Raw genomic sequence first — 25002 nt, 5'->3', positions numbered from 1 at the left:
TATTATGGTTTCGGGCAAAAAACCTCCTCATAATTTAAGTCCTGATGATTTAACGTTATGATTTTTACTTTTATAATCAACGAGTAGTTCACAATCAACCAAGATTTAGTTGTAGAGAAAGAAATAATAATTCAATCACTAATTTAGTTCTAAAAATTGGTTTAAGCTTTAAAAGTAATCTTTTATTATATTTTTATTTAATAATGTTCTTCAGTTTGTGGGTGTGAAATGTGCGGAGCGTTTCAGTAGGATATTAACATTCTCAGTGGTATTTCTTTAAGGTCGAGTAAATTTGCAGGTGGTTATTATGACAACGATAGGAGTACGTATCAACTTTAAGATGTCAGTTCGACCTAAAGTGCCTCAACAACTTTGAATCTGATAAGTGTAACACAAACTGGTTCTCTTGGGTCTCTCCCGGAAATTAAATAGCATTGTCGCCACGTTATTGTCATTCTGAGTGGAATAGTATTAATACTTAGACCATGACTGGAATTATTGTATAACCAGATCATTCTAGAACTCGTTTAAAATCTATTATTGTCCTTTCTTGCAGCTTGTTTGTTAATAAAGGTGAGCTTATATTTCCCACACCGCATATTCACCCAAATTTATAAGAACAGTTTATCACAAACATCTGAAAGTCTAACATGACTCCCACTACTTTTAAAATATAAATTGAACAAATCTATAAAAAGAATTGGTTTTAAATAAGCAAAGATCAAATTTCAGAAAATTCATTTGGTACCAACAATCTACATGTGTGTTTCTTTTTTTAATGTCAAATTTTATTTATAATGGAAAAGTGAATTGAAGTCACTGACTTTATGCTTAGCTTATAATAACTCTATGTAATTGAAACTTAAATTTCTTTGAAGCTTCAGAATGAGTGCTAAATTTTCATTAAAGGAGTATATAATTCAATAATTTTGCCTAAAAGTAACAAAGGAATGAAAAATGAAAATCGCAGAACTTACTTGGTGAATATAAATTAAGAAGATATAATCTAAGGAAAGTCAATAATTATTGCGCTCCCCTATTCATTAAAATTCTATACAAATTTAGAATTAAGATATTTAATTTTTGAATCAATAAACAAACATTTTCAGATTTTACTTTTGGGTGCTTATTTATCACGCTGATATCTGAGTTTTGCAGTATCTTTGCGATATTTTTTTGTTACTGATAACTACTTATGAATTGTTTAATTATGTTATGTAACAGATCATCTGCGGTCCTAATGTCACTATTTTATTTACCACCTTTACCCATTAGTGTGAGTAATAATTTATTATTTGCTATGTACCACTCTTCCGTTCAGCCTTTGTTGGTTGTTGGATACAGAAAGCAAGCATACTTAATGTCGAACAGTTGGAAGGACGTGCACTCAGTGCAATAATTAACAATAAAAATAAAATTCGGCATTGAGAAGTTAACATAGCAGAAAGTGCCGATGTACGCAATAAGTTCTACCGTGAATGTTAAACAATATGTACCTACTTTTTGCTGATTGAACTGTGGTATTTTGAAATTATTATTTCTGACATTATTTTGGTTCTTGTTTTAAAATAAAAAGCAATAAGTATAATTTTAAGATGAGATACATATATAATCATCAATAACGTAATAAATTGGTTTGTAGCCGTTCTTGAGATAGCTGAAAAATAGCCGATCTAATGTGTATAATATAAGCTCAACGTAAGAATATATTGTTCGAAACCAAAATAGAAGAAATTCCATCAAAATTAATGGTGATTTGGTGTTTTTCTCTTTGTTCTAAATCTCTACTTGCACTAGAGATTAGCCAGCCCATTGTGCACATTAAACTAGTGCCTGCATCTAACATTTTACTATTTTATTCTAATTCACGCTTCTCCAAATTCTCAATTGTCAAAGATGTTGGACCGTGCTTATTTAAGAAAGAAGCATTCATCTTGATCGGGATGCACAGTCTGCTTATCGGAGTTTCTTTAAATATGCTAGGTTGTTTGGCGACTCGCTCCCTTCTTTTGCGTCGTTCAAATGATTTTCTACTCCCGTTCCATGTATAATACGTAAGCACTTCCGAATACAGCAGTTACCGTTGATTAGGGCTATTTTTAGCACATTGAAATGTATGTAGCAATCAGTTTAGCAATGCAATCAGAAACATTGAAATGGAATCGTAAAATATTTAGTAGGTATAGCGTGTGATAATTATTCGAATGCAGCGTTGTGTCCAAATTTCAAAGCAATCGGTGAAGAACTTTCGGAGATTTAAGATTTTCAACAAACGAACATTTACATTTTTATTTATAAAGGTACTTTAATAAGTTAATAACCAAGGTTTCTTAATAATTACAATATTTTTGAAACTTTATAAAACTTACCGTGTACTGAATTACAGGTTGACTTAACAAACGGTTAAGCGCTTCCCACTCTTCGCGCTCTATCTCAAGAACGGTTGTTTGTATGAAAAATTTCATAAAAACAAATTTGTTGAGAATTTATGCTCTACAAATTTTTGAAGAACTTCAAATGTCTCTTAGAGAAAAGGAAACAAGATATTTACAGAAATTCTTTTACCATTCCAAGGTAAAATCCTAACTTGACTGAGCTAATATCTATTTATTGTAATTGTAACGAGGAAAAGAGAAAATAAAAGTAGTAATAGATGAAATGTTTACAAACTAATATTGTGTTTAAATATTTCAAATAGTAATACGTTTAATAAAGAAAAATTATGAATATTTTAAATTCGTATTTACCGCTAAAACATTTATTTATTGACGCCGCGTAAAATGTAATTGGAGTGTATCGATCTCGATCCTTAATCGAGAGTGCTTGTTTGCTGTTGTGACTCAGCCGGCATCCCCACCTCCACCTTTATCTTCCCTCAGGATTAGTGGTGTGGTGTGGACTTGTTGCCAAGGGTAAGCTGAGACAGTTTAGTGTATAAGTTTAGATAACTGCGTGAAGATAATGTGAACATTGTGTGTGGAACCTTGGCCTGTTCTAGTAGTAAAATTAGCTATCGTGTTAGTGTTTATGTTCTCCACTTTTGATGCTGTGTTGTTATATTAAAACAGTTTTTTACTCTGATATTTTCTATTATTTACTTAACATTTCAGAATAATTAAACATTATGGAGTTAGAAACTATTGAGAAAAAAGAACCAACCGAAGATACTGATGACAGTAAAGTAATAGCTAAACGGATTGGGACTGGATCCAATATATTGCATTTGCTGTACAACTTTAGTAAACAGCTTGGCAAAGTTGCCGTTGTTTATTTATTAGGCTACTTCAATATAAGCCCGGCATGGTTGATAGGACCTGTGATTTTATCAGTTTTGAGAGAGGAATGGGGCAAAGAAAAGGAACTAAAAAGGAACATAGCTAAAGCGGCAGCTCTGTCAAACGAAAAAGATGTAATTTTAGCAAGGGTTGACGATTTACCAGCCTGGGTGAGTGTTGAAACGTATTTGTTTTTTTATCTTATTTTAGTCCTGATACTTAATTTTTCATTAATCTTGAAAGAAGTAAAGAATGCAGTGTGAATTGTCAAGATTTTCATAAATGCGGGACAAACAATGCAAATTTATTTTATCAACTTATAGTTTTCAATGTTAGAGAAATATTTAATATTTTAAACGATTAAGCATTGAAGAATTTTATACTATGTGTTAGCTTGGCAACAAAACTAGATTTAACCTTTCTGATAAAAAAATGTTTAAAATTGGTTCTAACTATTCATTGAGTTTAGAAGATGTCATTGCAGAGACTGTTTAATTTACTGTTAGTATCTTTAATAGATAACTACTAACACCGATCTAACTGTTTGGCCCATAGGTTTTTAAAGTGTATATCGAATTTCGGAAAATAATTTTTATTTTCATAGTAGAAACCAAACCAGTACTCTGTCTTGTTGCGATGATTCTGCTAAGCAACGCATAGTTAAAAATAACATTTATTTATTATAATTTCAGTTCCATGGTGGTTGCCATGTAAAGAATTGTGTACATAAAGGCTTTTAAAAAAAATGTTACTCTAACAATTGATACATTTTTGGAAAGTCATTTGTTTTAATGAAAGTATAATATATTAACTTGATTCTTTCATTCGTTTTTGAAAAGTTATTATTACTTTAAGAATATTTTGTTTCTTGGTTAAAAATTAATTACATAAAATAATATTAAGTATAGTAAAATGTTGACCCTAGCATATTTTCTAAAATATTATTAATAATTATTTTTACAAGTATTGCAAGTATTGTCGCTGTCTTTGCACAAATTCGAAACATACCGAAGGAGACATGCTGATAGATATTTTGAAATACTTATACAACTTTATATTGTTTATGTATTCTCATACAGTATGTATAGGGCGTGGCATTTTTGTGTACAAAACAATTAAAACTAAATGGTTCCAGATTTAAACAATTATTTGCTATTCCACATGAAATACTATGTCTTATTGTATATATTGAATACATTATTCTGAATATTTGAATACACGATTAGAAATAATTTTTGTATGTAGAAATAATTGTTGTACATCTCCTTATGAATCTTGCTCATACTGTGGTCTAAACAAGATAGAAATGTTGGGAAAAATAAATAAATACTTAGAAATACTAAATTTAAAATTTATGTTCTGCTCAGTGGTTAACTGTTTTGTTCGAAGGGGAAAAAAATTCTATTTATGGCTAATATTTGCCTTTCCTTTAATTTAAATTGCTTGTTAAATGCATTTCTTATAAATGAGTTAAATAGCAATTTGCTTAGTTGCGTTGAATTTTGTCTACTGTTAAAGGGGGGAAAAAGAGGTCATTATTGATTGCTTATCTGACGCAGAAGTAGTAAGAAAAGCATGATGATATTCATTCATAAAAAACTTGTTCTTTACCGTCTGGCAATGTGATTATTTCAAATTTAAAAGACTCTGATAAAAATGAAAAATTAAAAGGATAAATTTCTTCTTGACCTAATGAGTATAAAATGTGCGTATAACAAGCATTAAGTAATTTTAATTTTTAACACAACTTAAACTCTCTTCCCTTTTGTGATAACAAATTAATAGTATTGCTTAATCAGCAATTGAATCTTATGTAATAAAGATATCAATATTAGGCACTAATTAATAGCCTAAGCCCCCCGCCCCCCAAAAAAACAAGAGGAGTGAGTGTTTTGCGGTCAAGATAGCATTGTAGGTATAAATGAACTGTGATTTTTTTTTTTTTTTTTAAGGAAATATTTATCAGCTTTTATAATAGATTCGTGGTAGGCGGTTGCAGAGAGTTAAATTTGAAAAAAAAAAGTTTTATTTTTCTTGCCACTTTATATTAAAATACATATTGAGCAACGAACCTTGCGTTATCGTGCCATAGAAGAACATGTTGTTTAGAATTTGTTAAACAATAGAATTAGGTGCAAAGAAACAATAATAATTCTGAATTGCCAGCAACATCACGTGCAAGTAAGGACTACGTCCTTTTTAGTTTCTGAGAGAGTGTCAAAAAGTTTAAAGAAAACTACTGTAAAACAAGTGATCTTGTTTATTAAATAGTTGCGTGAAAGGTAGCGGATTATTTCATAAACTGTAGAGTTTCGTTTAAGACCGGATATATTCATTTTAGCGTAGGTCAGATATCCGTTCAAATTGAGCTTGTACTGCGGTCATGATCTGCAACTCTGTGGCGGATTTGTCATCATTTTTATCACCTTCCAGTCCAGCAGATGATGCACCATTTTTAACATTTCCTAGCTGATCTCTTGTTTTAATTTCCATACGAGGCTCTGAGTACCATGTTTAGAAGCCTCCACATGTACTGAAGAGGTTAATCTTTTGTGCAATTTACGTGGATAAATTTTACTTTAGAGTAAAATAAGTTCTTCGTCTTCCTGATGTGGAAAAGCACGGAACGGTTTTTTTTTCCTCAATCAAGGGGATTTCATTTTCCGTTATCCAAAGAATGACTGTTGCAGAAATTAAATTTTATTTTAATGTACCAGAGACTTTGCAACTTCTGAGGAAACTAATAGCAAAGGATGTATAAGGGTTAATATTTTTGTAAGCTTAGAGAAAATTTCTAATTTTTGTTGTGAAATATTCTCTATAAACATTGACAAAAACTTCATTTTATAAGCCTCAAATTATTATAATTAGTTCAAAATAAGATAAAAATTGGGATGGTTCGATTACTTATAAAATGTTCCTCATATTTGAGTCAGAAAATCGTAAAACTACTCTGGTAGTAATAGAAGAATAGTAGTAACCATTTAGCTTAAATTTGAAATGAGAATCTAAGTAATTGGTAATAATAATCGAAAGCCATAAACCATGTTACCTAATGAAATAATCTTTTAATCCATTACTCACTTTGGGATCTAAATTAATTATTCCTTTGTTTTTCGCTGTTAGATCGTGTTCATCCTATAATCATCTTAATTGGAAGACAAATGGTATAAATAGATTCAAGGCTAATAACAACCAACTGACTGGAACGAACGTCCATTCTAGCCAACAGGAAAAACTATTTTGTATACTTTTTTTTCCTGTCATGTTATGTTTTTAGACAATTTTCACCTTTTGATTAAAACAATAAACTCACTGACTGACAGTTTTTCTTCAGGAATTAACGAATTCGTTTAGAAAATTAAGATATATTTCTTTACATATCTTATCTATTCCAAGGATTAGAAAGTTATTTTCAGCCGCTTATTTACTATAATATTACCAAAAAGAGATCACGAATTTTCAACAAAAGATACCTACAACTTTGTAAAATATTCTCATGTAAAAGTAGAATTTTACCTTTGACAATAACGAAAATAATTGTGACTGTAGATCAGTTAGTTAGAGGGGCTGAGCGAGCTCTAGTGCTATTTTTAGAGAAAATTTAAATAAGATCTCTATAATTTGATAGCATTAAACCAAGTGTATATACTTTTGTAGTTTAGGAGTAGCAGTACAATTTTAAGACTGCTTATTTATTTATTTTTTATTTTTTTTTTGCTTTTTTCCACCTAAAAATCTCTATCCACTATTAACATTGAAATATCCCATTCCGCAGTCCTAACCGTACATCCGCTCCATATTTTCTCTTCCTTCTCGGGCCTCTTTTTCTACTTCTGTTTCTCAGTGGATTTTAACTTCCCACCATTTATGGTCACTTTTCCGTTTTCTTCTTTACCTCCATTTCATTCCTTATGTTTTCTCACATTTCATTTTGTCAAATATCTTCTCCAACAACCCATTTCTGCGTGGTTTTTTGTTCACATTCTCCATTCCCATGTGTTTCCGATCTACAAGCAAGGATTTCGTCTACTATTGAGTAAAAGAATAACTTATTTATGATATTTTAATAGAGAATGATTCCGTATTAAAAACATGGCTTTTAAAAAATGTTTCAAAACTAATGGAATGTAGAAGTAAAACACTGTTACTATTTATTAGCGGGTTAGATTCCAAAAAGTTTTGAGAGGTTGATTCCAGCCTAGAAAGTAAATTTCGTCCAAGAATCCTCCTTAAGCATTTCGTACAACAGCCGTAGATACAAGTACTTCTACACTAAATACTGACTCCATCTAACCCGACCTACGAGAGACCTGGGTTGGCTCTCACTAGGTTGGAAGATTCCACAACAGTTTTCACCCCTGCAAGCCTCACGCCGCAATGATTTCTCTAAAAACCTTTCAAACCCTGAGAGATTTCCGCACGTTTCAACAAACGAATTTTCGCGATAAAACCTGGATCTAGTTCTAAAAGTTAAACTAACAAAAAGTATTGAGTACATCAGGAAAACAAGCCTTTCCTGAACAGAATGATTTAGAAAAAGTGATGCTGAACTTGTCTTAGGTTTTTTATTAGATCATAAATAATACTCTTCACACGCAGAACGTAAACATTCCGATTTGATCGATAAATTTGATTCTTCACTTCAAACTTTTCAAAAATAGACGTTTAAATCTTGAGCTTTTCCCTCAACCAGCTTTACAGTTCAAACAGGTTCCTTCTGATTACCAGCTGATTCGTGGCACTCTTTTATAAGGCAATATTTTACGAATATGGAAGAGATAAGAGCAGAATATTTAGAATTAGATAGTTATTACAGGGAAGGACATCGAATTATTGACTAAGGCTCCATTCTGGTCGACAGATTTTTGTTAAACCCTAATGTTATAATTAATTGAAAAAACTCGAATCATTCTAAGAATAAATTTGTTCTAGGTTTTCTTCCCGGACATTGAAAGAGCTGAATGGGTTAATAAGGTAAATTTACTTTAAAAAAAAAAGACAACAAAAGGGAATGAAATTTCTTGTATCCCAGTCAATTTTTGAACTAAACAAGCTTTGAAATGTCTACAGATTCTCAGCCAAGTGTGGCCAAATGTAAATCACTACGCTAAAGATTTAGTCAAGGATGTAATTGAACCAGCTGTTCAAGATAGTTTATTACAATATAAACTGACAGGATTTTCTTTTCAAAAAATGAGACTGGGAACAATTGTAAGTTTTTAAGATGTACCATCATTATAACAGAGATGTGAACAGTAAGTAATGTAAGAGAACATTTTTGGCAAATAACTGATACAGAAATATGTAAATACACAAATAACAAAAACATAAATACGTGTATGATAATGATTTAACAGATAAGATCATTTTTAAATTTCTGGTAGTCTGGTACACAATCGGTTACTACTTGTATTTAAAGTTAAAACTAAAAAAATAAATGGAAATACTTTTTTTGTGAAAATTTTTCTAATATGTCCCTTAATATTCCTCTTTATTAAGTAAATATAAATAATAATTAAGCTAAATTCAAAAATAATGTCGTCAGAGTTAAATTTGCTTGTCAGAATCACAAACTAAGTGGCCAGCGAATGGTATTGGGTAACTAGGCCGGCTAAAAGGTTCACTATACTGGTTTTTGTAATATAACTAATTATTTTTTTTATAATTATATGTAACGACTGAACAGGCTAAAACCGTCGATTCTCTTACATTATTTGCTGCTTTCTCTTTATGATCCAATAATTTAAGTATGAAATTTATAGTTTACCAGTGTTTACAATTTAATTTTCTTCCTGTTTAGCCTCCTAGAGTTGGCGGTGTAAAAGTTTATGATAAGAACGTTTCGAGAAATGAAATAATCATGGATATGGATATTTTGTAAGTTTTTTTTTTTCTTTGCCTAAAAATATAGATAAAAAAAATAATGATTAAGCGTTTGAAGGTCAGCAGTTTAAAAACCTACATAACTTATGTAGGGCAAATAAAATTGTTTATGAATAATAAATATTTAAGAAACTAAAATACTTGTGTGAGCTCAACAAGACTTTTTCTGAACTCGATTCACTTAAAAAAATTCTTAAAACTTGTAGTTGCTAAAAAAGATAACTGCAATAAAGATATGTTTACTGCAATAAATGAATGCAGTTCAACGAAACGTTTATCAAAGCAACACAACCTGACTAAAATAAAAAATTGCTGAGGAAGTTTTTAAAACTATTTTTTTTCTTTTGTTCTACGCCGCCCGAAGGTCATCTGCTATTCGACTTCGACGTCGGGCTTCCTAGTACAGACAAATTAAAATCAGAGATACGATTAAGTTACCAAGTTCATATGAAACCCTTTGGCAATTGTCTAGAAAATTACAGAGAAAAAGAAAAATCCGCTCTGTACAATCTTCAAACTTGGAGGTTTAACTTTCAAACTAAAACATTTGTATACAAGTGTTAGAATAATACCGTATAATTGTACTGAAACGGCATGTAATGCATTACAAATTGTTAGAAAATCACTGAAAACTAAGAATCCGTCCCAGTAAAGGGACACTTCTGATCAATTGATTTGTTTAAAATTTATATTAGAGGCCGCATATTTTTCCTAAAATGGTATTAAGTGATATACCACTTTTGATTTAATGCAGAACTCAGTCATTCACAAAAACCTATTAAAAAGAAAGAAAAATATTTATATAATTGTAAGTATTTTTCCAATGAAAACTTAAATATGATAATCTGCATGTTTGCCATACTCTCTCTTATGAAATGAAAGAGAAAGTAAAAAAAAAGAGGTTTTTTCGGTAATTATAATAATTTATTTTTATCAATCGTTATTTAATTATAGCTATGCTGGAGATTGTGACATTTCATTCACATTAGGCGGACTTTCTGGTGGAATAAAAGATTTTCAGGTAATTTAAATCTAGGAAGTTCCTCACGAATCGTTTATTTTTACCATTATATTTTATTTATTTATGTATTTTTGTTTAGATTCATGGAATGGTAAGAGTAGTAATGAAACCACTAATCAGAACTATACCACTTGTTGGAGGTCTTCAGATATATTTCCTAAACAATCCAACTTTAGATTTTAATCTTGTTGGTGTGGCCGATTTATTGGATATGCCTGGGCTTAGGTAGTAATAATCAGGTTTACTATTTAAAACACCTTGATAACTTTTTACAATACAAAAATGTTTTTTCTTTTTTTAAAATATACGTAGACAGTGTGTAATAGATATTTTAGTTTTTGAGCTAGGAAATTCTTAGAACTAGTGACGCTATATATGCTCGTGAGAGAGAGATGGGATCTTGTTTTACCGAACCTTGTACTGAATATACGTTTCTATTACTCAAACGTCCTTGACATAAAGATATTTTATGAATGATTTCATTGTACTTAAATGCAGGTGGCCTTGCTGCCAAAATTAAATATGAACATCATCAGATATTTAAAAAAGTTTTCAGCTTTTATTTATTTATTTATTTAATTAATTTCATCATGTTTTTATATAGAGTTCATCCCAATCTGCAGAAAAAGTTCTGAAGACTTTTAGATTTATCTTAATCCTAATTTGGATGATTTTATGCATAATGGTAATGATAGCAATTTTCCATCGCCATATTTTCTAAATTGCCCTACCAACTCTTCACAGAAATTTGAATTTTTCTATGTGTGATTTACATGTTCTCTGAAATTCATTTTGTTTCTTAAAATGTAAAGATAAACTTAATACCACCGCAAAAATTAATATAGAATGAACAGTTACACGACTTCTTTTACAAGGATTTAACTGAAATAAATTCTTCTTTCCTGGAATTTATGCTAATACTGGTACACTTTAATAAGTGGTACTCTTGAGTGAAGCTTGACGTCCTAGCGACAGATGAAGCCGCTCTTAAGATTAGGATCCATTCGTTAAAAACTTTTTTTTTTCAATTCAGAAGATCTCGAACATTTATTTGTGTCAAAAAATTAAAAATAATCAAGTTGGCTGTTAGCGAAAATAAAACATAATCTGTTTTTTGCAGTGACATGCTGAGAAAGATAATTGTTGAACAGGTCTCTGCCATGATGGTATTGCCAAATAAACTGCCAATATTATTAAGTGATGCTGTACCGGCTCAAGTATTAAAATTCCCTGAGCCACAGGTAAATTTACTGCATTTTACTTCTTCTTGCTTTATTGTTAAAATAACTTACTTTGTTTTCTTTTATTTTCTAAGGGTGTCTTGAGAGTACATGTTGTTGAAGCTAAACAATTGATGAAAAAAGATATTAATGTACTCGGCAAAGGAAAATCAGATCCTTACGCAATAATTACTCTAGGAGCTGAAACATTTCGTACTAAAACAATTGATAATACTATTGAACCAAAATGGGATTATTGGTGTGAGGCAAGTAACAAAAAAAAAATGCAAATATTTATATTGCTATTTCTATAACACTTTTTCAGTAGATTATTATTCTGTATTCTAGTTAGATGTAAAATGTTTTGTTTGAGGTAGTTTCTTTTTTTCTTAGAATTGGCCACAATTGTTTTTAATTTTTAAAATATATTTGTCTTTTTGTTTTAAATCAATTTGAAATATGCATGGAGATAAAGATATAATTAAATGAACCAAGTGGTAAAATAATTGCACTACCAAAAAAGAATATAGTTACTCCAGGTTATTAAAACCACCTCTGGTCTTAATCCAAGACAAATTCAATGCTTAACGGTACATTGACAGGATTTTAAGATCTTTATTGAACGATAGTACTCACAAAGTGCTGTTCTTGACAAATGTTACTTCTTTCCTCAAGAACAGTTAGAAATTTCGCCATTGACATCTCGTTCTCCTGATTTCAAGCTAATTGAACTCGCTTTAAGCACCTTAATCAAGTGGCTTATCTTACTTTGAAGCGTGAGATAAGTACTATTAGTAGCGGATGTTGATCATCTCATTGGAAACATGCCCGGTCGCAAATTATTAAGAGAATATATTGTAAGTATAGTGATGTAACGCTTTATTAAATTTCTTTAGTTGTTATCATCCCCTCATCATTATCTGAAATCATTTATTACTTAGGTTACTGTAAGTAAACTGGGTAAATTTCAGCCTGAGTAACATTACTTCTTCCGAGTAGTGCAATTTTTAGGCACGACGTTTTTTGAAAATAATAGAAATCTTTAAGCGCTTAATGTAGTTCATTCATAATTATGCATGGTTTGAAGTTTGTTTCTCTTAGTTTTTGTAAAAACCATCTCTTAAACTCATAGCGACCTTTTATTGATCATGCATCATTTCAAAATATATTGGCATTTGTAAGCTAAAATTCAAATTTGAGAAACCTCTTTGGTCACAAAAAAAGAACAGAGCAAATCTTTTGAAAAGATTTTTAATGTGGTTCTTTGTATGGGACTATAAAGAACTTTCTCCGTAGTGAATAAGGTCTGACAAGTTAGAAATATTTTTTTTTCGCTTATTATCTTTTAAATGATTCTGAAGAAGTATGCCCAGTTAGAAATGATTATAGAGCTACATTGTTTAATTCCAAACGAGAAGAAAAATCCAGAAAATGCACGTCTTATTTTTAATGAGACAATAAGAAATACTTAATTTTCAGAATTGAATACTGTTAAATTTCGGAGAGCATAAAAAAATTACCCTCAAACTTAACAAGGTTTTAAATTTAGAAAAAAACCTTTTATTATATACCCCATTCGAGAATTTTTCTAAAAAATAAAGATGTTTGTACATTCACGACTGAATTTGATTTGATTTTGATTAATCTTGCATGCACTTTTTAACTTAACAATTTTTTATTGAATGAATTTTGTATTGTCATTTTAGAAATGGGTTAAAATAATAATATGGATCATTTATTCATAGATTACTCTTGTCATTACGGCACGGGGTATGTTTGTGGTGTGTTATGTGTATGTGTTTAAAGTTTTTATATATTTATGGATGGTATAGTTCCCGATTCATGCTAATACTGGGCAATATTTGAACATCAGACTTTTGGACCACGATGACTCTAAAAAGGACTCAAAATTGGGATCGTAAGTTTGTTTATTTAGAGGTTCACAAATAATAATATTATTTTTTCCTATTGTAAAACTGTTCTACTCAGCATGAAGACTCTTCAAAATATTGTTATTTCTTCTTATTCACATGAAATTAAGGTTTAATCGAAAAATTTACTCATGTTTACAACTTACTTGGGTTTAGAAAATTCATTGCATGTGGGTAGTCCGGATAATGACCTTTGATTAATAGTCACCATTAACGTTGCATGTGTTAAACGTTAGCTCGCTGGCATGGCTTTGCAAAGTAAGCGTATTAAATTGTATGCTCTTAATTTTTCAAGTAATTTCGAAATAACTTTATATCTGCCTTTAGCTTGTTACGTTCATCTCGTTTAGTTAAGAAAAATAAGATTAAATTAATCCCATATTTCGTAATTTATAATTACATAAGAAAACCAAAAGCAGTTCATTACTTTAAAATTTTATTTGATAAATTTGTGGTTTATTCTGTAAATCTGCTTACCATTGATTGATTGTTCAAAAAGCAAGTTAAAAGCCTATGTTAAAGTAATGCTCGCATGATCATCTTCCTATCAAGTATATGATCGAAAATTGTAACAATTTAATTGCAAAACGGCTGCGCAGATTTATTGAATGTCTGTGTGTTAAATCATTGAAGATATTATACAGTTGATGTAGCAAGTTATGCTTTTTAGGCGATAAGTTGTTAATAATTTCGTTTGCATATTTTTTTGGAATATATTAATTGTGTAAGCGACGATAAATCGTTATTTTAAATAAATTTATGCGGTAGATTGCGTTCAGTGTGTCTCTAGAAAATTTAGAGGATTTTATGCAATTCTGAATTATAAAAAATTCTAAATCTCATTACCAAACGCACAATTTATTGTGCTCTTGGTGCGCCGTAATTATAAATTCGAAAAAATATTAACGTTGTTATTGTGAACATTTCTTAAAAAACTTTTTTCATACCAACCAACCCCCTAAATATTTTCTAATGATATTTTTTTTTGTTTTACGTATCACTATCCGCAGCCGTGCTTTACGTGCTCACATGATTGAAAATAGAAACGGCGCAAATTAACTGTATTGAATCGCTTGGCTATCGATTTACCGATGCAGTTTCTTTTCAATTTTTATTTCTCTTCGATTTCGATAGGTTTGGGTATCTTTGTTCCTGTACAGTAAATCAATCATGAAAATATAAAAAAATACATCATTTTTGAGAAAATTTTGAAGGTTTTATTTTTGTCAACGAAGTTACCTCAGCCGTGTTAATGAAATTGAAAGCTACATTTTAAAGTAGATTATTCTGATTGTGGTACGTGTATTGTTAGGAACGTACTGGCCACACATGTTTTCTAATAAAAATCTGCATCTGGCTTATCCTGCCAGATGTTGTTGCCCATTTGGCTTAGCTTTTTGCAAAGCTAAGTGTTTTGCATGTCTGTTCAATATAAGATAGATTCACGGTATAAATTAAAATTCATTTTTATAAAAAAATTACTTCTAATGATCTCATTAATTTAATTCAAATGTAAATTAAGTTTCGGAATAAACTAATACTTATCGTTACTAGGATTTACCCATCATTCCATGTAGGTTTGCAAGAAGTACCACGTTATTGCCGATATTAGCAAAAAGAAGTCAGCAGGGTGGAGATCGCGAACCATTATTCTTATAAGTTAAAAGCAAATCTTATGAAAGAACTCTCGGTAAAATAAAGAAAACTTTTTATTTTATTTAACTCAAAATATATATTTATCTTCTACAAGTTAAAGTTTAAGCAAAAAAAATTGTTATGATTACCTGCCAGAATCAAAGCGCTATTTTTTCTATTAAATAATAGTAATAATTATCTATATTAATTATTATTTATGTGTTAAAAAAAAACTTAGATGTAATACAGCTAGTATTTGTTCTCTTATCATTGAATAGGAAGGAAGCATCAGTTCCGCAACAATTTAATGTTTTCCTTTTGTGTCTTATTAATTTGTTACATCTTGTGTGGTCCAAATTAATATGTTTATCGATAAAATAAGTAAATAAAAAAATTCCGGTTATTATATTTTCTGTAAACTGAAATTTTTAATTCACATATTTTGAGAATATGCCATTTTTTCGTAATTCTCGATAACTGGCATTAGTGAGATTTGTGATGCAAGATTTTTGACTGAAATTGACACGATTTTCTCTCTTATCCTTATTTTATTACCCTACGGGTAGTACAGTTTATTACGTATATAGGGACTATATTTTGAAGAAAATCTTGGGAGCCTTTTTCTTTTTTTGTAAGATAATCGGAAATATAATAAACAGAAATAAATAGCTAAATTCGTTATTGTACAGCTTCTTTTCTTTATAAAGTAAATTCGTTGTATATGTATTAAAAGAAATGTATAAATTGCTTTATATATTATTTCAACATTTTCTTTAACTGCGCGTATTATTAATGTATTCAACATTTTGATTTCCTAATCACTAGTTTTTAATTATTAGTGGTTGCAATTAGTTTAAAAAGAATTTCCACATATTTTTGCATTTTCTTGTTTGGGTTTATTTCTCTTTTTCTTTTTTTTTTAGTATGCAATGTAAAGTCATTATGAAAAGTTTGGGGAAAAAAATAAAAATAAGCAAATATTTAAAAACCAGATTATGTAGAATTTGATTGTATGCACAGGTGATGGATGGTGTGTGACGCGAATTTATTTTATGCATTTTTAAACTCTGATCTCATGCATAGTTTTTGGGTGAATCATCTTGTAATCATCATTGGTGGTACTATCTGTTGCAAAAATAATATTGTACATAATTTTTATAATTAGAAGTTATATAACGTAGATAAAATTAGGGTCAATCAACCTGAAATTTTACTGAATAATTGAAAAATTGAATGCTGGACGAAAAGATTGCAATTTATATGTTTATAAGAATTTAACTCTTCCATTCTATATTCATTAAAAGTTTTTTTTGTTATTTTTAAGTTTTTCTTAGTTATTAAAATAAATTTTAATTGGGTTAGTTCAATTCGGGCGTAATAAATTATTCGCAAATTTTGCCTTAATTTAGAGAGATCTCAAGTAAAAAAAAAAAAAAAGAGTAGTTTGCCTTTTAAAAAATGGAAATATAGAAATTTGTCCAAATGGCACCCATCTTGTTGGGTGCTGCCTCACTGGTGACAGAAGGAGAAGAAAGTTTCGTATTTGATGATATGAATTTGTATTATGAGACCTCTGGCACGTAGAGATCCGAGGAGATAATATGCTAACGTCGATGGGTCAAAGTAGTTTGTAAAAATAACCGGTTTCTCCAACTAAAATTATTAGAGCGTGGCACAATAAACGTCCTCTTTGGAATGCTAGGTACGGGGAATGGGATGCTCCTCATGGTCTTAATCCAATCTAAATAAATAAAACGCCACAGATTTATGGTTTGTTTTGTTTTTTTATTCAAAAATATATCTATTTTTATGTTTATTGAAAATGGTATGCTTGCATGATGAAGCCTGACATAAAATTTATTTACAGAGTAAATGAATCATTTATATTGCATTTTTCAATCAAATTATGAATTGAAATTTTATCAAGTTCTTCAGCACAATTTTTGCATCTTTTATTATTTTATTTCTTCCAAAATTTGTTGTAGTTTAAATTTTTGTTTTAAAAATGAGAACCATTTTAGGCGATTGTAACATCCAGAAGAATTCAAGAACTAAGATTGACTGTTTGGGACTGGGATCCTAAATTTCCTGGTGTACAAAATGATGATTATTTAGGAAGGTAGACCCAAATCAAAATTGTGTTAATTCCTTTTAATTTATTTTTAGATTTATTTTTTTCCTTCGATTTTTTTTTGCATAATAATGTGTGTGAGTCTTTGTTTTTCCTTGAAAATTTTATTTCATTTTTTAATTTTGTCTAACAAAGTAATAATCAAATTACCACATGGTCCACAATTTATTTTTTAATTGGTTCAGTTATATTTGTATGAAGTTAATTTAAGTTTTTTAACAAAGTTAAATTCTCATCATTAAGGAGGAGCAAATTGTTTTGCGCGGTACTTATTTTCTAATTATTGCTTCCTAGATAAATATTATATTTTAATGCTTTCCATTTTGTCAAAAGCGTTGAAGTTTATTAATAATCCTCTTGCACCCTTCAGTTTTTAATTTCATTCCGTCAATTTGGAGAATTTCTCCTTTGCGTTATTCATCTATATACTTAGTTATCCATCCTTGAACCGCTGACCTACATTTTCTTGAGCCACAGATCTTTCAACACTTATCTATAAAATTTATCCTTATTCTTTTAAAGCAATGTTTCAAAAAATAAAGCAGCCAGAACAAAGCAAACAAAAGGGATTCAGAGAGTACTCCTGGTCCTCTATCATCCATCCCAATAATGAATTAATTAGCAATATTGAATTCAAAAACAATCTTATAAAACTTAATTGATTAGCCATTGTGATAAAACTATCATTTATAATATTATGAACTGCTCTCACACTTGATAAGAATTGAAATCGACAACTTAAAACGATTACTTGAAAACTTATGGGCTGATTTAGTAAAAATACGGAGCGTAAACATATAATCTTATTATACCTTATTTATTTTCAGTTTTCTTCTGTAATAAGCTTTATTCCGACATTATTGTATTAATACATTTTTTTAATTCGTATTTTCTTGTATATATTATTTCATTACGATGTACATGATTTCGTTAATTGTGTCAGTCGTAGATAGCATGTAACATATTTTATTGTTTCTCACTAGTTTGGGATTTTCATTCAACATCATATTTAAACAGAGTTTGATTCATCATTGACTAAGCAAGTTTGGTATTTGACAGAAGTATAGTTGAAGTAAAATTCTCTATGCTCAACTTCACCAAACTGATAATGGTTGAAAATCCAAAACTAGACAGAAACAATAAAAGTTTACACGCTACGTCTGATAAAAATCAATGATATTCATCATGCGGACCCAACCTCATATCCAACGGTATTTAAAATGTTAAATAGTTTTTACCTTGTTAGCTTATTTGTTATTAAGAAGAGCGTTACTATTATTTAGAAATGGATAAAACAAAAACCCAAAAACACACTTTTATAGAATTTTTGTTTTCACATTAAAACTGCGAACGTGCACGCCAGTTTTATTTTTCCATTTATTTTCTTTCATAATCCGTGTTACAAGTTTGTGTAATTTGAGTTTGCAAATCAACCTATTTTTATAAAATAGGAAAAATATTATTGAGGAGCTTATTTACAAAACGTCCATTGTCCATTTTCCTGAACTTTCAGAAGACTTAAGAAATTATTATTATTATTATTATTATTATTATTATTATTGAATAATTATGAATTAGTGAGGAGACCGTTTTCATTTCTCCGGTCACATTCTGGAGGGATTTCGTGGATGTACGGGACGGACTTGTATACCGCTTGCTACTCTAAGTACCCACCTCTTTAACTAAAAAGCGTTAAATAGCCATAGATGGAGGGATATTCGATGGTCTTTCGCCGCATGGACAGTGATTACCTGATGCTAGATCAATCAATAAAGGTAAAGCTAGGTAGCCCAGACTAGAATCGGAATAAAATATTTAGATTTTCAATCAAAATAATATTAATAACTAACGCTTAAACTAAAGAAGGTTTAACAAGAAATAGCAAATGTTTTCTGATGGTTCGCACTGTTCCGTTTTGTAAAAGAAACATTAACCTTTATCTAATTTCTCAAGAATATTTGTTTTGAAATGTCTACTGGAATGGATTTTGGACGTTCTTCTATTTTAAGGAAGACTCCTTAAAGTTTGATTCTCATTTACCCTAGAATTTGTTTGTTTTTTAATTAAATCAAAATTATTTCAATTTAGTCCTGACATATTAACTTAGAACTAAACAAAAAAATACGAACGAGAGGACAAGATGTTTAGATATTAAGCTCCTCAATCACCAAAAAGCCATTTCTTCATCCTGTTTTCTATAATCCCTTTTTTATTTTTTTGTCTTTTTTGTTCTTAAATTTAGTTTTATTATAGTTTAATGTGGAATCTGCAACAGGACAACGTTTGATGGCTTTCATTTTAGACAAAGATAAAACTGGAAAAGATGAACCTCTTGGAAGGTATTCCATTTTGTTTTGTTTTCACTCAAATTGTTAACAAAAAAAAAAGAAAATAGTAAACTATATTTTGTATATTATCCAGTTTGTCAGATTTATTATATTTTTTTTAAACAAGTTTACTTTAAAGAAGGTCTGTTCTGCTACTTAGTCCGGTAAACAGTGTTTTCATTTTTTTCTTCGACCGTAACTTTATAACAATGTTTTGCATGAATATGGGTGAATTTGTTCTATTTTCAAGGCCTCTTTTTTGCATTATTTATTTTTTTAATTATGTCATTCTATTAAACAATACTTTTAATTTGATTAATTTTTTATTTAATTATTAATATTTGCTTCTTGCCTCTGCTTATTATTTTTATTTGTTTGCTTATACTATTATTAAACTTCCAAATAATTTTCAAGATATAATTACGGTTTTTATCTCTGTCCAGAGCAACTGTTGAAGTGCACGGTGTTACTCAGAAAGGACAAGTTGATACTGTAAGTAAAACTACTTTTATGAGTAATATTAACAAAACATTGTGACTGAACTATAATGTGTTTAAAAAACGAATTCATTTATTTTTTAGTGGATATCTTTAGAAGAAGCTAAGACTGGAATGGTTCATTTAAGAATGACATGGCTTCAGCTTTCTGATAAACTTGCAGATTTGAAAGAAGTATATATCATTTTATCTTATTGTCACAATCTGGTATTTTTTAATTACATTTGAAAAAGTTCGTGAACGTGTGGTGAACTTACAAAATGTTTGTATCATCGTAGGGTACTAGAACACCCTAACCCTTAATCATTAATGAATCAAAAACAAATTAAGTACTTTTGATAATATTGTGAATAATAGAATTTGAATGTGACCTTAGGTGACTAGCGAAAGTATGTACTAAATATTACTAATTATATTATCTGCTTTAATATCCTAAAACAATAAATCTCTAGAGTATTAACAAGAAAGTTGTAATTTAGATAGTAAAACTACATGTCATTTATATTTATATTTACGCAGATCACGAAGACACGCCGGTAGGTTTGTTCCTCCGTTAAGAGGAGCCAGAGAGAGTGAGAGAGAAAAAACATTCAAGATCCAAAAAGTCTTTAGCCTTCCCTTCTAATATCTTCACTGAAATTGTAGTAATAATTCAAATAAAGAAATATTATAATTCAAATAAATAAATATTTCAAATGATCAAATGATTGTCCTACTGTATGATGAGAGGGCCTGTTGGAATGTAAGTGAAGATAGCCCACGTAGCTGCAAGCCCAATCGTCTCACTTTTCAGTATGATTCACATTATCTGACTTGACCAGACCTTCCTTTAGAAAGAGCGACTATGATTTTTCGTTATTTTTATTCTTCTAAGGTTATCAAATAGTTTCCTTTTGTTTTGTTTTTTTAAATGAACCAAATTTACAGGCGATGGCGGAAACCCAACTGCTGAGAGTAACGTCAATGAGTTCATGCGTTCTAATGGTATTCGTAGATTCTGTGAAAAATTTACCAGTAAGTAAATATTTTACTGAAGTTATTATTCATTTTTATCAATTCATTAATTGATTTTTTTTTTAATAAATAAAAAAAAGAAAGCAGGGGGAAAATCGGGAGGAGCCCAGCCAGACCCAATGTTCCAGATTAGTGTTGCTAAAACTACTCATCAATCAAATATTCAATATAGGACTGATTCTCCAGTTTATGAACAGGGGTTTACTTTTCTTGTTAACAACCCTGAAGTAGATACTTTGCACCTGAAGGTATTTAGTTATTTCCCTATGAGAAATATTTTATATAATCGGTTACAAAAATAATCTATATTGTAAGTTGATAAATCATTTTAAAGCTTAAAAAATAGTTTACAGATCAAAAGACTGGTACAGAACTAGGAAAACTAGCTTACAATTTAAGTAATCTACTTGACAAAGAAAATCTTGAACTTCAAGATCAGCCGTTACAAGTGAAGAATGCTGGGCCAGAAACTAAAGTGATTATGTCAATGCGCCTGAGGGTAAATGCTTGTTTATTATTATTATTATTATTAATTGATATTTTAAGAAATATTAATAAAGAATTTGCTATTTGTATTCATATTTCAAAGTTGTAAGACATATGTGGCTCATTATTAACTACGTACTTGTTGGTTTAAAGTTACTGTGCTAGAGATTTAAAATTCTTATATCTAAATTAAACGAGTTAATTTTGTTTTTAGGTACTGAAATACTGCGGTGGTTCAGCCCAAGATGTTGATGAAATATCACTTTATGGAGAGGAGATAACAGCAGCACCTCCTGCACAACTAACTAGAGAAGCCAGTATTAAAAAACAGGATTCAGTATCAGTTAAGTCTGGTAAGGTATACGTTTTATAAGCATATAGAGCGATAGATTGATATTTACCATTTATTTACATACTTGCAATATTTAAAGAGGTTTATGCTCACCCCCACATTGTTTAAAACTTAAACATAGTCAACAATTATTTGTTATGCATAAATATTATGTTATGCTCTAAATACATCTATGTCAAATTTTTCAATTTGACATTATACTTGAGTAGAAATACTGGCTACATCAAATGGGATGGGACCAGATATATTCTGTAATAAATGGGGCAAGTGTTCGACCATCCCTGGACCGCAAACAATTACGTGGATCGGATGTTTAGAAAGTACATTAATTTTTGTTTACAAAATCGGTTTGAGTTTCAGTTTTAAGCTGCACATAATTCCGAGAAATTAGTGGCACCCTAATAATTTCTTGTCACCAAAACCAACTATTAAATCTCCGACCTAAATTTATAGTAATCTTAGTCCAACTAAATGATTAGTACAAGTATAAAAAAAATTGTCAATGAAGATCGCAATAATTCTTGTAAGAGAAAGTAAAATTAACATTGTGCTATTTTATTTTTATTATTTTTTTATTTTAGGCGCGCCAACGTTTGAGGTTATTGGCGCCCGGAGCTTTTTTCAGTGCACTGCCGGCCTCAGCTTCTCTTTACAGTTAAAACTGTCCATCACAGTGTTGTAACAAGCTCCTATGGAGAGAAAATCTAAATGTAAATTCGAACCGGTGATCTCCGCGTTAGAATCTAGTATTCGCTAAACATTCAGCGAATCCCTTCCCTCTTTATTATTTTGAATATTAATACTCAAGAGTATTTCCTCAATTAATGTTGTTTCATGGCCGACTTTTTTTGAATTACCTAGAAGAAGGGAGTCCAGAGCATAAATTATTTGAAGCAATGCAACCTGTTGAGGATCCAATGATTGCAACAGAAGCTCCTCCTAAAGTAGAATCTGTACCACCTTCAACTTTACATCATAGACAGCCTAGTACTACATCGTTAGTGAATTTACTATTAATAATTATGATTCTAGATTTATAAACTTACTAGTATAGAAGTTTATTTTGATTGCAGATCATTGGGAGAATCTTCGCTGGGAAAAATTCAGCTGACACTGCGGTACAGTGTACAGAGGCAGAGACTTATCATTATTGTACATAAAATTGCGTGAGTACAATTCGTATAAATAGAACATTATTGCAGATAATTGAAACACTTAAATTTAATGAGATGTTAAATTAATGATTTAATAAGTGCGTTGCATATTTATTCTTGTTTAGTAATTTACCGCTAAAGGATCCAAGTAATATTCCTGATCCTTATGTAAAGCTCTACCTGCTGCCTGAGAGATCGAAGGAGTCTAAAAGAAAAACAGAGGTAATTTATGTTGAAGCTAGGCTTTCAGTTTGTTTAACACAAAATATAATTTGACTTCACTATCTACGACTTTTCAAACTATTTGCTTTATTAATAATTAGCTATTGTATTACAGACTATAAAAGATAATTGTAATCCAGTTTATGATGAAACTTTCGAATATATTATGTCTCAAGGAGAATTGAGTAACAGGCAACTCGAAGTTACAGTACTCACTCAGAAGACTTGGAAAAGTCCCGTCATGGGCCAGGTATAAAAAAAATAATTTATTTTTGGCAATAATATATACAATTTATTAACAGAATTTACCTTGAAAAGATAAAATTAACTATAACATAGTAATGCTAGATTTATCGCACAACTTGGTCTAATCATCATTAGCAATGTTAATCAGTTAGAGACTAGGGAACATAAAATGCTTTTGTATTCATGTGTGATTGATTATCCATAAAATTGAAGAGATAGATTTTAGTCTCAATTGATTTTACGAAGCTAAATTTTAAATTGTTTGTTTTACAGGTAGTAGTAAATCTGGCAGAATTAGATCTTACGAAAGCATTAACTTCTTGGTTTGATTTGCAGCCTGAAATATTCAAAGAAAAAGAACAATAATCCATTGCTTCATACTAATGTGCTTAATTGAAAACAGTGAATATGCTTTTTGCAATATTACCGTCCTATTCAATGTATTTTAAAATATTTATAAACTTTTATTTTTTATGTTATAACAAAATTTAAACAAAATTATATGTTATTAACTATAGTTTATTTTCTCTCTCCCGATAATATTTAAGTATCCAATCTTGTTCTAGAAATATTTATTGATGTTAAAAAATTGGTACGAAGTAATAATCTTCCAATTATTGGCAACAAAATAATACTTTCTTCGTTCAGTTTTATATCTATGTATACTACGTTCCTCCCCTAAAATAGGATTAATGTGTTCTCTAGAACTTCGCTTCTTCGCTTACTAGCTAGTGCCTTTTTTTTTATTTTTCCAATTTTTAACACCAAGATTTTAACGTTTTTGAAACTAGCAGTTCTCACTCAGATGGGGATAATTTGTTGCTTGAAAACTACTTTCTCACTCAGAAAAACAGTAGTAGTAATAAAATTCAGCAAACAAAGAAAAAATAAGAGCGTAATGATATCTTTTTTGTGTTACTTTTGTATAAAGACAGAAAACAAAAACTATATAACTTGTTTAAATAAAAAAATTAAGCAAAATTTAAACAACTGAAATTATTAATTTTATAAAAAAGACTTTTACTTTCAAATACTGAACACATAACTATTTAACTGTAGATTCGCAATAAAATAATAAATTTTCAGATTTTTATTAGACAGTTAAAGCGTTTACAAGACAGAAATAATAACTTCCTCAAACTAATTTAATTAGAAAATCTACAGGTCCTGAGGTCCTTATCTGTAACATTGTTTCTCCAGACTTATGAATGTTATCAAATAAATGAGATCCGACAAAACAACATAACCAATCCATATTAAACTAATGACAACGGATGCTCCGCTTAGCAAAAATCCAAAACATTTCATACAATTCCATCTTGCATTTTTTTTTTTTTATATTCATGCGAAAGGATTGGATTACTCATGGATAATTCAGCCAACATCAATTAATCTTAATGATAAAAGTACCAGAAAAGAAAATAAGATAAATGCTGGAAAAAGGCCACACCCAAAGTTTTGGATCTTATTTAAAGAAAATAAATCTAAAGTTCGTTAACTTGAATTACAAATAATTTCTGATAAGAAATATTCGTGGTAGTAGTTTGTAGTAGGATTAAGGTAATGAAAAGGCTAAACCACGGTGCCACTTCAATGCTGAGTAGT

At 29.8% G+C, this 25002-nt stretch overlaps 1 protein-coding gene across 7 annotated transcripts; it reads left to right on the top strand.

Annotated features, from left to right (window-relative positions):
* The first annotated feature begins 2859 nt into the window (after positions 1–2859).
* Esyt2 (extended synaptotagmin-like protein 2) lies at positions 2860–23914 on the top strand. 7 transcript variants are annotated; one of them, XM_074127369.1, is made up of 21 exons: positions 2860–3017; positions 3111–3445; positions 8211–8252; positions 8349–8489; positions 9079–9155; positions 10116–10182; positions 10262–10407; positions 11303–11423; positions 11498–11668; positions 19353–19438; positions 19870–19918; positions 20008–20097; positions 20851–20937; positions 21018–21185; positions 21284–21436; positions 21638–21776; positions 22637–22772; positions 22849–22941; positions 23055–23151; positions 23267–23401; positions 23671–23914. In XM_074127369.1, the coding sequence occupies exons 2-21, from the start codon at positions 3125–3127 to the stop codon at positions 23761–23763; spliced, it is 2412 nt and encodes an 803-aa protein (XP_073983470.1). In that variant the 5' UTR covers positions 2860–3017; positions 3111–3124; the 3' UTR covers positions 23764–23914. The 7 variants fall into 7 exon arrangements, with proteins under 7 accessions (XP_073983470.1, XP_073983469.1, XP_073983467.1 ...); XM_074127368.1 differs by lacking the exon at positions 19353–19438 and adding an exon at positions 16990–17087 and having other exon boundaries at positions 22640–22772; XM_074127366.1 differs by lacking the exon at positions 19353–19438 and adding an exon at positions 16990–17087.
* Positions 23915–25002: the final 1088 nt, after the last annotated feature.

The sequence above is a fragment of the Rhodnius prolixus genome, unplaced genomic scaffold, assembly GCF_049639745.1.
Source record: "Rhodnius prolixus isolate KJV_2025 unplaced genomic scaffold, Rpr scaffold_3, whole genome shotgun sequence".
Lineage (NCBI taxonomy): Eukaryota > Metazoa > Arthropoda > Insecta > Hemiptera > Reduviidae > Rhodnius > Rhodnius prolixus.
Note: the sequence above shows the minus strand (reverse complement) of the source record. Positions and strands in the feature narration are given on the sequence as shown.

What these genes read in the sequence shown, in the direction of transcription:
- Esyt2 (XM_074127366.1), top strand. Translation starts at nt 3,125, where the DNA reads ATGGAGTTAGAAACTATTGAGAAAAAAGAACCAACCGAAGATACTGAT. An exon ending in ATCATGGATATGGATATTTT is followed by an intron (nt 9,156 to 10,115) that starts GTAAGTTTTTTT and finishes ATTTAATTATAG; the next exon opens with CTATGCTGGAGATTGTGACA. An exon ending in AAAGTCCCGTCATGGGCCAG is followed by an intron (nt 23,402 to 23,670) that starts GTATAAAAAAAA and finishes TTTGTTTTACAG; the next exon opens with GTAGTAGTAAATCTGGCAGA.